This window comes from Garra rufa, chromosome 17 (assembly GCF_049309525.1).
Source record: "Garra rufa chromosome 17, GarRuf1.0, whole genome shotgun sequence".
Lineage (NCBI taxonomy): Eukaryota > Metazoa > Chordata > Actinopteri > Cypriniformes > Cyprinidae > Garra > Garra rufa.
This window is the reverse complement of record NC_133377.1, coordinates 41,593,835-41,609,949: the sequence shown is the minus strand read 5'-3', so window position 1 is coordinate 41,609,949 and position 16,115 is coordinate 41,593,835. Positions and strand designations below refer to the sequence as shown.

At 32.9% G+C, this 16,115-nt stretch overlaps 1 protein-coding gene across 1 annotated transcript; it reads left to right on the top strand.

Moving 5' to 3' along the window:
- The first annotated feature begins 848 nt into the window (after positions 1 to 848).
- Positions 849 to 14,283, top strand: LOC141289417 (transmembrane protein 196). Its single transcript, XM_073821515.1, has 4 exons — positions 849 to 1,208; positions 3,006 to 3,062; positions 10,056 to 10,325; positions 14,215 to 14,283. Exons 1-4 carry the CDS (start codon positions 1,044 to 1,046, stop codon positions 14,281 to 14,283), a joined length of 561 nt encoding a protein of 186 aa, XP_073677616.1. The 5' UTR covers positions 849 to 1,043.
- The last annotated feature ends 1,832 nt before the right edge of the window (positions 14,284 to 16,115 follow it).

Here is a 16,115-nt window from a genome sequence, read left to right as displayed (position 1 = left end):
ATAGACTTCAACAAAGCAATTGGACAATGTTTTCAATGTTTTGTTTACTATTCTTCCAAAGTTTCCATATGTAACCATGGTTTTAAATTATTGATACAGGCCATTTAGATGGAAAAGTAAATTATTATTATGTTTTTTTCCACGAGAAAAGCATGCATTTCAATGCAAACAAACAAAAATGTATTGTAGGAGTGATCTGAGATAACAAAATGCTATAATATGATAATAGGAAATGCACTGCATTGCTCAGCAGTTTCCATTAGCTTTTACAAAGAGATCGCCGCTCATGTTTCTTCTCTGTATTTGTGGCTGTAAATGTTTTTAGGAATCAATTGCACAGGAACTTGCGCAAATATAATCACAGAGCATCCAAACGCCACAGAAAGCATGCTTTTTGTTTCAGCATCCTGTGTATGGACTTTTACGCGCACGCACGACTATGGATTTGGAATTAATAAAATGTGATTGAATGTGTTAATGCGCTGTGCTGACATGTGCCGTTAGGTGTCCAACTCACTGGTTTTATGCAATAAACTGACCGAGGCGCATTTACCACAATCAGCGCTTTTAGGCACCATTGCGCATAACCGTGCGCGTGCGCGCGTCAGGACACCTGCTCAGCCGTTTGACAGAATCGCAACTTTTCCCGCCAGGTTAGATTTTGTAACAGTTGCCGTTCTAACAGATTACGTCAAATGTATTAAAACAAAGATTATAGAACACTTTCAGAGCCATTCCACTGCAGCACTGTAAAGAAATTCGATGATGACTGACAGTGGGCGGAGCTTTTTCTCCAACTGAGAGAAATCGCATGGGGCAGGAGCAGAAGCATGGTAAACACAGTGAGGAGGGGGGTAAAGTTTAACTGCTGGCGTTTACCCATCATGGAGAGCATCTTTGCGCACTGATACATCTGTTTTGGAGAAATCACTTAGGCTGATGTTCATCGGCACACTTTTCCTGGATTGTATGCGTTTGGTTTATCTGTGAAGACATGGAGTGAGGCGTTTTGCGCACCGGCCAGGAAGGATGCCCGAGCGAAGATGTGCACCAGCCGGAAGATCATCTGGAGTTTGTTGGTTCTGTCGGTGTTGGAGATAGGGCTTGGGGTGTCCAGCATCGCCCTGGGCGCGGTGGGCATCTGCCGGGCGAAAGCGGAGCACAAGACCCAGCAGGGCGACGCTTCTCCGGTATGGAGCGGAGTGTGTGTACGTCTCTCTTTTCTAGTCTTCTTCAGCGTGAATAACTGATCAGACTCTATCAAAACTCTCAGGCATTTAATGTTTGTGCAGTATGTTTTCTTGTCAGATAAGTAGTAACATGGTACTACCCAACTAACAATTTTTGGTTCCCAGAACGTTCTGAGAAGGTTAGTTTTTGGTTAGGCTACAAAAAGAACGTTCCCATTTTAAAAGAATAAAATGTTCCAAATGGAATGTGAACAGGAAACCGTTTTTAGAATGTAGCATGAACTGTAGGATTCTAAAAACATTCTACTGTACTAACATTGTTTGTGCTTTTTTAATATAGAATGTAAAAACACGCTTAAAATAGATATTTACAGTTTGTTTTGAGTGGCTGTATAAACCATTTTTGTAAAATATAAACTATTATCAGTAAACTATTTTCATTTCCCATTGTAAGCTATTTATTTGTATCATTTTTTCTATTTGACAACTATTTTAAGTAATTATTGAAAGTTATGGAGTGATAAAAATTCCCTTAAAGTAAAAAAAGATAAAAAGTATATATATAATTGTATGTTCAACAGTATATATTGCATGTTTTGAGCTTTATTCCTTCCATAAGGTCTTCTTTCAGACTAGTGGAAAGAAAACATCTAAAATAACCATATGGGAATGTTAGGGGAACGTTCAGCAGTTTTGGAACATACCTTTGTGAATTAAAACAAGTAGACTTTAGCATACTGTTAAAAAGAGTACTTATTATGGAAATAATATGTTTTGAAAGAAGTGCAAAACTGAATGTAGTGATACTTAACTACATGGAAATTGCATTTAATAAAATGTATTATAGTTTAAATTAATATTAAATGCATTTTTGACCCACTTAAATAGGTCTTAAGTACGGTTTATGTCATTTTATACTTATGTCTTTGAAATATGAAAAGTGTGCTTTCGAATATTGCAATTCAGTACATTTAAAATATACTAACTTATAAACTTATAATCAGTTGTTTAAAAATGTGACCCTAGACCACAAAACCAGTATAAAAGTAGCACGGGTATATTTGTAGCTATAGCCAAAAATACATTGTATGGGTCAAAATTATTGAAATAATTATGATATTAAGTAAAGACATTTCTTACTGTAAATATATCAAAACGTATTTTTTTAGTTTTAAAATGCATTGCTAAGAACTTCATTTGGACAATATTGGCGATTTTCTCAATATTTAGATTTGTTTGCACCCTCAGATTCCAAATTTTTAAAAAGTTGTATATCGGCCAGATTGTCCTATCATAACAAACCATATCATCAATATCAATGGAAGTCTTATTTATCTAGCTTTCAGATGTTGTATAAATCTCAATTTAACAAATTGACCCTTATGACTGGTTTTGTGGTCCAGAATAAATAATAAACAAATATACTGTAAAGATTTGAAGTAAATTACAACATTCAATACAATTAAACAGCATGAAACCACTATAAAATGCATATCATAGAATAATAACTTTGAATGGTTTAATGATTCATCATAAATTGTTTACCTCACAGATAAATACTGTTTCTGTTTGCTCTACAACTCTCAAAATGCCAAATAAGACATATTGTGTGGTGTTTTGTGTGGCTGTGATATTTTCAGAGTGTATGTGAGCTCTTCATTGACTCATTTGTGTGTGTTCATGTCCAGTTCAGTTACTGTAAGGTGTGACTCTACTGTAATCTGAATTCAGTATAATTGTGTCACATTTGTCCTGTTCTCTGCATGTTTTTCATTCTGGTAAGATGCTCAACTGTCATGTTTTTCTGTCTCATAGTTTCTGATCTGTGGACTGTGTGGCATGCTGTGTGCACGGAAAAGGACAGGACTGATAGTGAGTACACACTTCAGTATTCTCATATACTGTACAAGTGCACTGTACTAGATCTCTACTGTACACTTACTCCACTGTAGAACAAGACCCTGTAATGTACAGCAAACAATCAGTACACAGTACTTCATACGGTATGTGACCCTGGACCACAAACCAGTCATAAGGGTACATTTTTTCGAAATTAAGATTTATAGATGATCTGAAAGCTGAATAAATAAGCTTTTTGTCGATGTATGGTTTGTTAGAATAGGACAATATTTGAAAATCTGGAATCTGAGGGTGCAAAAAAAATCTAAATATTGAAGATGTCCAAATGAAGTTTTTGGCAATGCATATGACTAATCATAAATTAAGTTTTGATATATTTATGCTAGGAAATTTACAAAATATATTCATGGAACATGATCTTAACTTATTATACAAATGAGTTTTGTCATAAAAGAAAAATCAATAATTTTGACCTATACAATGTATTTTTGGCTAATGCTACAAATATACCCGTGCTACTTAAGATTGGTTTTGTGGTCCAGGGTCACATGTACTATACTGTACTATGTACTAGCAGACATACAATATGTTATTCTTCTAGATTCTAGAACATACTTTTCTGTACTATCAAACGCACTGTGTTTTATCGATTAACTTAGAAAAGGCTTAATACATCTTCAAGGTTTGTCAGATCAGTGTTAAGGTTTGGGGTTCTTTAAAGTATGAGAATAAACAGGGTTTTGGTTAAATTGTAAGAATGTAGAACAGAACTACAAGTACATGAACTGTAGAATTCTAAAAATTCTACACATTAATTGTGCTTTTTTTAATGTAGAATGTAAAAACATACATAAAATGCATATTTCTAATATACAGTTTGTTTTGGGTGGCTCTATAAATCATTTTTGTAAAATATAAACAGTTATCAGTTCAACTATTTTCAACTATTATTTGTATAACATTGACTATTTTTACACTATTTTAAGTAATTTTCAAAAGTAATGTTATGGAATGCTAAAAAAATCCACTATGTAATAAAAACTCCAAAATGAAACAAAAAAATGGAATTTATAATTGTATGTTCAACATTATACAGCATTTTGCAAATAGTAGTATGCTATGTTTGGTGTCAAATTACCTTAATATATTGCATGTTTTGAGCTATATTGCTTCTATAACATGTCTTCTTTCAGACTAGTGGAAAGAAAACATCCAAAATAATAAAGAATAAAGTGTTCCAAATGGAATGTAAACAGGTTTTTGGTTAAATTTTAAGAATGTAGAACAGAAATACAAGTACATTTGACTATAACAACACAGTACACATTTATTGTGCTTTTTTAATATAGAGTGTAAAAAACACTTAAAATGCATATTTCTAATATATAGTGTGTTTTGGGTGGCTGTATAAACCATTTTTGTGATATATAAACAATTATCAGTATACATTTTCAACTATTTGTATAATTTTGACTGTTTTTAACTATTTTAAGTAATTTTCAAAAGTAAAGTTATTGAATGCTAAAAAAAATCCACTATGTAATAAAAAAATGAAACAAAAAAATTAATTTATAATTGTACGTTCAACATTATACAGCATTTTTCAAGTACTAGTATGCCATGTTTGCTGTCAAATGACCTTAATATATTGCATTTTTTGAGCTATATTTCTTCCATAACATGTCTTCTTTCAGACTAGTGGAAAGAAAACATCCAAAATACACTTTTAAGTGTTTATTACCCTTTGTCTATTGGTATCTGTAGATTTCAATTAAATATTACATTTTGAATTGTAATTTGAATTTGCATCTAATTTTGTGATTTAATACATGACATTACATGCAAAATTCAATTTATGGAATACTAAAAAGACTTTAATGTAATGTCAACTTGAACCTGGCTTTAACAAATGTTCAGATTTCTATAAATCAATGCAAATCAGTGCAAATGTAATTAGTTAATGCGTCCTTATCACACATTCTCTTTATGACAAATGTCCACATCCGAGCTCCAGCTCACAGTGAGCGCGTGTGTAAATATCCCAGGATACTTCACTGGAGAGACGAGATCCAATTAGCCACCTCTGAGTGGAGTGAGCCGCCCCAGCGGAGAGTGTTAATCACAAATCCATACCGAAGTGAAACGCTAGTCTGAGAGGTTTCACGTCTCTCCCATCCTACTCTCCACATGTCTCTTTTCATATCATTACTTGTTTACCTTTGATTTCTTGTATACAAGCTTTCAACTTTGTTCGCAAACACGCTTTACCGTTTCTGGTTTTATCTCTGGCTCTCTCCTGCTGATTGATTTTGTTTCACGGGCCTTTATGCACTGCTTGTAATGTTATTGTATGGCTAAAAGGAAAGCCTCCCCATCAGCCTGTAATGGTTCTGAATTCCTGACGGTAACGTCAGGAACTACTCAAGAACACTTAAGCATTTTATCTGTAACTCATATTGACTTTTAGTCCCAGTGGGCAGTCTCATCTCAGCAGGGTTTAGATACTTAAACAGCGGACATACTGTAAAAACTGTGTTTTAGCTGTTCCTCCTTAGTGTGTAATGTGATATCAGCTGCTGTATGAATGGAATACTAGCATAATAGTATGCTGAGTATACGTTCTGCATACTTTTTTTTTGTTAACAGTAAAATAATATGAGGGATGGTATGCCGTTTTAGCAGAATCGATAATGCAATGATTCAGGGCAATGACAGAATGGCAGAATAGTAGTAGTTCAAATAATACATTATTTTAGAAATAAATGAGGTTCTATGCAATCAGTTTTGTGATTGAAGGGCTATATTGCTTCCATAACGTGTTCTTTCAGACTAATGGAAAGAAAACATACAAAATACACATTTAAGTATTTATTACACTTTATCTCACTTTACGTCTGTAGATTTCAATTACAATGCATATTTTTAAAAGTTTTATCTCCACTTCAGCAGCACTTACGTACATCAGAATTTACAGTTTTATTCCTATCTATATTCTAAAGGTTTTTACTTAGGGATTTGTTCATACATCCTTCATCTGGTTTTATTTTTGCACTTTATCTATTTGCATCTGTAGACTGCAATTTCAATGCAATGCATTTTTTATTCCAAAAACTTTTACACTTTTAAACACTTACATATTCCAAAATGTACAGTTTTATTCCTATTTATATTCTAAAGGATTTTACTGAAGGGTTTGTCCATACATCATTCGCCTTATTTTATTTTTGCACTTTATCGATTTCAGTTACAGTGCATATCTTTCAAGTCGGTTTCTAAAAATGAGTTTTCATCTCCACTTCAGTAACACATACATGCTCCAAACCTTACAGTTTTATTCCTGTCTATATTTGGGAGGATTTTACTGAAGGGTTTTTCCATACATCATTCACCTTATTTTATTTGTGCACTTTATCTGTTTCAGTTACAATGCATATAAAGTCAGTTTCTCAAAATGAGTTTTCATCTCCACTTCAGTAACACATACATGCCCCAAACCTTACAGTTTTATTCCTGTCTATATTTTGGAGGATTTTACTGAAGGGTTTGTCCATACATCATTCACCTTATTTTATTTTTGCACTTTATCTGTTTCAGTTACAATGCATATAAAGTCAGTTTCTCAAAATGAGTTTTCATCTCAACTTCAGTAACACATACATGGCCCAAAACTTACAGTTTTATTTCTATTTATATTCTGAGGAATTTTACTGAGGGGTTTGTTCATACATCATTCACCAGATTTTATTATTGCACTTTATCTATTTGAGTTACAATGCATACAAAGTCGGTTTCTCAAAATTAGTTTTCATCTCAACTTCAGTAACACTTATATACTCCAAACCTTACAGTTTTATTCCTATTTATATTCTGAAAGATTTTACTGAAGGGTTTGTGCATACATTGTTCACCTTATTTTATTTTGCACTTTATCTATTTCAGTTACAGTGCGTATCTTTAAAGTCGGTTTCTCAAAATTAGTTTTCATCTCCACTTCAGTAACACATACATGCCCCAAAACTTACAGTTTTATTCCTATCTATATTCTAAATATATATTTACTGAGGGATCATTTACCTGATTTTATTATGCACTTTATCTATTTATCGGTAAGTCACCATTTTACTATTGCACTTTGTCTATTAGTCGGTTAGTCGGTTTCTCAAAATGAGTTTGCACCTTTACTTCAGTTGCGTTTACATACACCAAAATTTACAGTTTTATTCCTATTTATATTCTGAAGGTTTTTGTAGAAGTATTTGTTCATATATGATTCACCTGACTGATCTTTAGATTCAATTACAATGCAGATCTTTACAATTCGTGTCCACAAAATGAGTTTGTTTCTCCACTTCAGTAACACTTACATCCACCAAAACTTACAGTTTTATTCTGAAGGTTTTTATAGAAGGATTTCCTCATATATAATTTGCCTGGATTTTTTATTGGACTTTATCTATTTGCATCTGTAGATTTCAATTGCAGTACATATCTTTTAAAGTTGGTTGATTTTTGGCATAAAAGAAAGTTTTATAAGTTTGACCCATACAATGTATTTTTGGCTATTGCTACAAATATACCTGTGCTACTTAAAACTGGTTTTGTGGTCCAGGACATCAATCACCTGCTTTTTTGTAATGTTTTATTACCACAAATATTGTTAAAATGTATATTTTTCTAGTTGTCAACAGTATTTTCTGATACGGAGTGATAAAAAGAGAAATCCAAAATACCCTCTGTAAAAACCTTTAACTCTAATATGTGAACAAAATGAAACAAGAATTTTGAACCTGTTTTTACCCAATGTTTATATGGAAATTACAGTACAAGACAGATGTCAACTTTTTATTGCCTCAAAGAACACAGCAAAAAAATCCAATGCTCAGATTTCTGATTTGGAAATGTATGCAAATTAGTGCATATTTAATCAAATGATGCCTTATTTGCATATTTATACATAACATTTCAACTGTCTTTAAAGTATTGTGAATAATTAAATGGGGAAAGTATGGTCACATTTTTACATTAAAATGTTTTTACTACATTATCTGTAGTGTCTTACCATAAAATGTCTTATTACAAATCACAAGAATCAAATAGTATATATTTTTAATATAATCCGTGCAACCTTTTATATAAATGGAAATGCAAATGCGTTCTCTATAGGCCTTCCTAATGCACCATATATTGCAAAAACAAGTAGTATGGAAGTATGCTGTTTTGATCATAGTGTCTACCAACAGTATATTAACTTTTTAGTTATTTGCAGACTCTTATTACTGTAAGCAATTTATCATAAGAGCCTAAAATATCTGCAGTGCACAATAGCGAGCAATGACAGTAGCAGTTCTAGTGCACTGAAAGGAGGTGTGTCATCCAGGAATCAGGATAACATGATAATGTGCGACTGTGCTGGAGTCAGAAGTCTCTTGTGTAATTTGAGGTCAGATCTGTCCTTAAGTGTTTAGGTGGCAGTTTTCTGCTGGCAGATAATGTCACTGTCTGGACATGGTCTGACCGATTATAAAATCACAGAGTAGCACAATCCATTCTCCCAGTAAACAAAGGTTTCATCTTCTTCCTCCGTTTACAGTATTTCTGCTGTGCTATACGCTTCCTGATTAATATACTGTGACCTTTATGAGCATGGAAACCAATCAGAACACCTTAGGAACTGCATAATAACACCCCGGAAATGCCGTGGCACTTTGGTTATTATTTTTGCATAGGCAAAAACCACTTTGATTATTAAACTGATATTTACATTTTAGGCTACAAGAAATAGTTAAACTATTAAAGCATTTGTAATAGTGCATTCAAATTTTAGTAATGTGTGCATGCTATATGCATTATCATTTTAATGATGAATTCATAGAATATGCATTATTATTTGAATATTATATGCATGTTATATACAATATTCTTTCGTATGCTTGCAATATGCATTATTTTAATGGTGTATGCAAGCAATATGCATTATTATTTTGATATTGTAATGAATGCAATATGCATTATTATTTTAATGTTTGCATGCAGTATACATTATTATATTGATATTGTATGCATTCAGTATGCATTATTATTTGAATGAATTTTGCATGCAATATGCATTATTTTAAATTATGTGCTTGCAATATGCTTTATTTTAATATTGTATGCATGCTATATGCATTATTAGTTTGATATTGTATGCATGCAATATGCATTATTATTTGAATGTTGTATGCATGCAATATACATTATTTTAATGATGTATGCATGCAAAAAACATTATTATTTTAATGAAGTTTGCATGCAATATGCATTATTTTATATTATGTGCATGCAATATGTTATTATTTTAATGTTATATGCTTGCAATATGCATTATTATTTTGATATTGTATGCATGCAGTATGCATTATTATTTTGATATTGTATGCATGCAATATGCATTATTATTTGAATATTGTATGCATACAATATAGATTATTTGAATGATGTATGCATGTAAAATGCATTATTATTTTAATGAAGTTTGCATGCAATATGCATTGTTTTTTATGTTATATGTTATATGTATGCAATATGTTATTATTTAAATGTTGTATGCATGCAATATGTTATATTTTAATGTTATGTGCATGCAATATGCATTATTATTTTAATGATGTTTGCATGCAATATGCATTATTATTTCAATGTTGTATGCATGCAATATGCATTATCATTTTAATGATATGTGCATGCAATACGCATTGTGTTGATGTATGCATGCAATATGCATTATGATTTTAATGATATATGCATGTAATACGCATTGTGTTAATGATGTATGCATTCAATATGCATTATTATTTTAATTACGTTTGCTTGCAATACGCATTATTTTGATTTTATATACATGCAATTTGTGTTATTATTTGAATGTTATATGCATGCAATATGCATTATTATTTGAATGTTACATGCATGTAAAAAACAAACACAAACAGCTAACATAATGCATGTTTGTTTTTTTCTTCACAGATGATATTATTTTCCTCTTGCTGCATTTGTGGGTTAATCGGTGGAATCCTGAACTTCCAGTTTGTCCGTGCGCTGGTCAAGCGTCCAGATGCCATGCGCTCTCTTCATTTGGCCGTCATGTCTCTAGCGTGTCTGGGCATCAGCAGCTGCACACTGTCCACATGGCTGACCTGCAGACTGGCCAGCAGCGAACAGCAGCGCATGTTTCTGGAAAGAGAACATTCGTTACATCACTCACACGAAATGGCAGAGAAGGTACGCCAGGAGCTGGTATGTTTGTGCGGCTGTGTGTGCCGGCATATCTCACACACTTACAGTCACCATTACATCAAAACTGACTTTTTCCATTTTAATACAGAAATTTCCAAAACAGAAATACAAGCATTTTTTCTCTTGTTAAAGGGTTAGTTCACCCAAAAATAAAAATTAGCCCATGATTTACTCACCCTCCAGGCATCCTAGGTGTATTTGACTTCCTTCTTTAAGACAAATCCAATCAGAGTTGTATTAAAATTTATCCTGGTGCTTCCAAGCTTTAAAAAGGCATAGGTGGGTGTTTCACTTTATCAGTCCAAAACAAGTCCAATAAAGTGCATTCATCCATAATAAATAGTACCTCACGTGGCTCCAGAGGGTGAATAAAGGCCTCCTTTTGTAATAAAAATATCCATATTTAAAACCTAATATTTACTTTAATCTAGCTTGCGCCAAGTCATACCTGGAATCAGCTCCAGGCGGATGACGTTGTATGTCTGGTGAGTCTTGTGAAAACCAATGTTTGTTTACAGGAGCAAAGGAAGCAAAGTTTACTTACTTTAGCAAAGGAAACCCAGTTTGTTTATACTGGATTCCTCTGACATTTTCCTTGACAAATCCTCGTTTTATTTTTTTTGGTTTTGATCTCTCCACGGTGCGTTCACGTTCGTCACTTCTGTGCGGCACATGTGCAACGCCTGAAGCTGCTTCCAGCTGCCTGACCAGTTGGTGCAAGCTAGATTAAAGTGATTCTTACTTGTTAAATATGGATATTTTTCGTACAAAAATGCATCAATTTGCTACAGGATGCCTTTATTCACCACCCGAGTCATATAAGGCACTTTTTTATTATGGATGGATGCACTTTATTAGACTTGTTTTGGACTGATGAAGAGAAACACCCACCTATGCCATTATAAAGCTTGGAAGTGCCAGGATAATTTTTAATATAACTCTGATTGGATACACCTAGTATGCCTGGAGGGTGAGTAAATCATGGGCTAATTTTCAACCAACCCTTTAATATATTAGTTTGTTTCTTCATCAGAATTGGAGAAATGTAGCATTCCATCACTTACTGACCAATGGATCGCTGCAGTGAATGGATGCCGTCAGCATAGGAGTCCAAACATCTGATAAAAACATCACAATAATCCAGTAATCCACACCACTCCAGTCCATCAGTTAACATCTTGTAAAGTGAAAAACTGTGTGTTTGTGTGAAACAAATCCATCATTAAAGGGTTCATTGGATGCCCATTTTCCACAAGTTGATACGATTCTTTAGGATCTTAATGAGAATTCTATAACATACTTTGGTTAAAATTTCTCAATAGTAGTGTAAAAAACACTCTTTTTACCTTGTCAATATCAGCCCTTTTTAGAGCAAGCTATTCTGTTGCATGTTTAAATGGTAATGAGCTCTGCTCGTCCCGCCCCTCTCTGCCGTTGGATTACGAGCGGCAGTGTTTACTTTAGCCGCATTTAGCCGCATTAAGCCACGAAACTTGCCAACTAGCACATATTTAAAGGAGTCATCGGATGCAAAACTCACTTTTACGTGTTGTTTGAACATTAATGTGTGTTGTCAGTTTGTGTACACAACCACCCTACAATGATTCAAATCCACCCAGTGGTATTTTTTTAATCTTTAAAAATAATATCCCCTTTTTAAAATCAGCAGGTCATTCTCAGCTTCTTGTCAGTGTGTCCACTCCCACGATAGTTGATTGACATGAGCGTCTTACCTTAGACCCGCCCTCACCGAGCTGAAACAGTCCGACTCCGATCGCCATTGTGTGACTCAGGTGCAGAGGAAGACTCTAATTGAGCGATTGAGGTGTTCTGTTGTTGGATGTAATAATGAACATAGCAGTCGTCATTTACTCCCGACATCTGAGCCGCTGAAGACACAGAGGATAATGTTACTTCCGTTTTTAAAAGGAAAGTGCCGATCCCAATCTACATATGCGTCTATGTTCCTTAGAATCGATCCTAATGCAGCTTCACCCACAGCAGAAGTGTATAAGAGTTTTTTATGCATCTTTGCAAATGGCCTTTTTTAATAATGTGCTAGTTGGCGAGTTTTGCGGCTAAATGCGGCTATAGTAAACATTATGGCTCATAATCCCACATCAGAGAGGGGCGGGGCGAGCAGAGCTCATTAGCATTTAAAGGGGACATTCCATTATATGAGTTGACTTTGACAAGGTAAAAGGGTGTTTTTTTAAACTACTATTGAGAATGTTTAACCATAGTATATTATTGACTTGTCATTAAGACCCTAAAGAGTCATATGAACTTGTGGAAAATGGGCATCCGATGACCCCTTTAAGAAAGGCCATTTGCAAAGATGCATAAAAAACCTTTATCCTCACTTCTGCTGTGGGTGAAGCTGCATCAGGAATGATTCACACGAACATAGATGCATATGTAGATCAGGATCGTCGCTTTCCTTTCAAAAACGAAAGTAATGTTAATCCTCTGCGTCTTCAGCAGCTCAGATGTCGGGAGTTAATGACGACTGCTATGTTCATTATTACATCCAACAACAGAACACCTCAATCGCTCAATCTGAGACATTCTTGTCTTCCTCTGCACCTGAGTCAAACAAAGGCGATCGGACTGTTTCAGCTCGATGAGGCCGGGTCTAAGGTAAGACGCTCATGTCAATCAACTATCGTGGGAGTGGACACACTGACAAGAAGCTGAGAATGACCTGATTTTAAAAAGGGGATATTACTTTTAAAGACTAAAAAACACCACTTGGTGGATTTTTATCATTGTAGGGTGGTTGTGACACAAACTGCCAACACACATTAATGTTCAAACCAGTGTTGTTTTCGTCAACGATGACGATGACGAAATCATTTCGTTGACGCCACTTTTTTTCATGACGATAACGAGACGATGACGAGATAAAAATGGCTCGTTGATGACTAAAACATGACGAGACGTGTGTGAGTTTTCGTTGACGAGACGAGAATAGACGAAAATGTTAGTGGGTGGTCCGTCAGACGTTTAAAATGCATGACATTTCCGCTTATTGTGCATGCCAATTAAAACTTAAAAAGTATCTGCCGCTATGGCAAGCCGTTTTAGCATTAAATACTCTTTGCTATACTAGTATGGCAAGCCGTTTTAGCATTCCATCCTTGTTTGTCTTTTATGTTCTAAAACATTCCTTCATTATTGTAATTATTGGTGAAAATAGTCGATCCGGAAGCTCACATTGTGTTGAACTATGGATCTGCTATTTTCAGAACTTATAAGTGACACTACCCAACAGCAAAATACTTACTGACCTACATTAATTTGTTAAAAGACTACTTTTTTCCCTTTTTTTGACTAAAACTAGACTAAAACCTTTTTGACTTTTCGTCGACTAAAACTAGACTAAAACCTTTTTGACTTTTCGTCGACTAAAATTGGACTAAAACTATCACATATAGAAGTGACTAAAATTTGACTAAAACTAAGAAGCATTTTAGTCCAAAAGACTAAGACTAAGACTAAATCTAAGATGGTTGTCAAAAACAACACTGGTTCAAACAACATGTAAAAGTGAGTTTTGCATCCGATGAGCCCTTTAAGACGTTTTTTATCTTCATACTGTTGCTTCTGGCTAAGATACGAGTCTATAATCCTTAATAACGCTTATAATAATGATTATTGTGAAGTTTTCATCAGCTGTTTGGACTCATTTTGACGGCACCCATTCACATCCATTGATGAGCAAGTGATGCAATGCTACATTTCGCCAAATCTGATGAAGAAACAAACTCAACTACATCTTACTCATACAGCAGCTACAAATAGAAGTTGTCTCCCTCCTGTCTGTTTGAATGTTCATCTCGTACCGAGACGTCCTCACAAACTCGGCAGTGTGTTTTTCTGTTTGCAGGAGGTTTTGGATAACACCAGCAATGGCATCTCTCAAATCTCCTACAGCGGACGGAGCCCTTCGCCGTGACAGCTCGCTGCCCACTCGCTCTTAACAGCACAGTTCTTCCGCCTGATTGGCTGAGTCAGGCTGACAGTTCTTCACTCTGATTGGCTGAGTGGAGCTGACAGTAGAAGCACAGACGGCGTTGGCAGAACATCCTGTAGACGGAGCGTCAGATAACAGTATCGAGCAGACAGACAGCCAATCAGTGTCCAGTTACCTGACGACCTCAGGAGAGGTCAGAGCTGATGACCTTGACGACCAGCGTACAGAAAACAGACATTTGAGTACGAAACAAGCATGCAAACCATCTTTCTCTCTCTTTCTGTATCTCTTTCTCTCTCCCGGTATCTAAGTAAAGGGAATGTTGAATCTGAAATTGTAATCCTGATATTGTATGGTATACTGAATGCTTTTATCCTGATCGTATAAATGCACACTGTAAAATGCCTGTAAAGATATTTATTAATTTACAGTATTTTTATATAGAGGCTTCATATGAAAACGAAATAAAGATGTCAAATGTAATTTGTGACTGATGATTAAACCATAATCACACGAAAACACTTAATTTAGACACTCTACAAAAACGTCCATAAGTGCTGTATTTTATTTCGATCACTGTTCTCTTCTACTGTTTTTGATTTATAATTTTTTTTTTTTACAATTAATGATTTAATTAAATTAATTTAATAATTTCTTATTAATTTAATAATTTTACATTTCATTTTTTGATAATTGTATTTTCAATTTGACTTTAAGATATTTCTGTATTACTAGTGATGCAAATAAGTTCATTATAATTAGAACGAATAGTTAATTATTTTACCTTTTAAATAGTTATTAACGAAAGCAACAGCAAAAAAATCAAGAGATTTATTTTATTGTATTTTATTTTTCTAATTCATTATTTATCATTTATATTTTATCATAGTTATTATTTTTTTTATTTAGGTCATTATAATTATAATTAATAAAGTTAATTTAATTAAAAAAAAATTACTTTTAAATAGTTCCTTGCTATTAACCAAAACAACATAAAAAATATTTAATTTTATTTTTCTAATTAATTATTTATAGTTTACATTTTAGGATAATAATTATTTTTTCTTTTTAGCTAATTATAATTATTATAATTATTAATATATTTTATTTAATTTTTCTATTTGTAGTTCCCCTCCTCTCCAAAACAATTAATTATTTATAGTTTATATTTTATCATAATTATAATTTTTTTTGTTTTAGTTAATTATAATTTATAAAGTGAATTTATTTAATTTATTTTTATTTTATTTTTGGTTAATAAATAAACTAAAAAAAATTATTATAATTATAATAATTATTGTTTCATTTTTTTTTTGAATAAAGTGAATTTATTCAATTTAAAGTTCCTTACTATTTACCAAAACAACAGAAAATATTTTTATTTCAATTATTTATTATGCAAGTTTTATTTTATTTTATTTTTCTTTGTGTAGTTCCCCTCCTCTTCTCTCCTCACCTCTCCAAAACTAAATCACAAGAGATTTATTTTATTATATTTTATTTTTCTAATTAATTATTTATAGTTTATATTTTATCATAATTGTATATATACACATATATATTTACATATATATATTATTTTAGTTAATTATAATTAATAAAGTGAATTTATTTAATTAATTTTTTTTTTGTTAATAAATTTTTTTAACCCAAAACAACATAAAGTATTTAGTTTTTCTAATTATTTAAAATGTATATTTGACCATAAAATTAATTTTAGTTATTTATAATTAGAATTAATTAAGTTAATTTTAATTAGAATTAATGTAAATTATAAATTAATAAATTACATTTAATTTAAATTATATTTACCT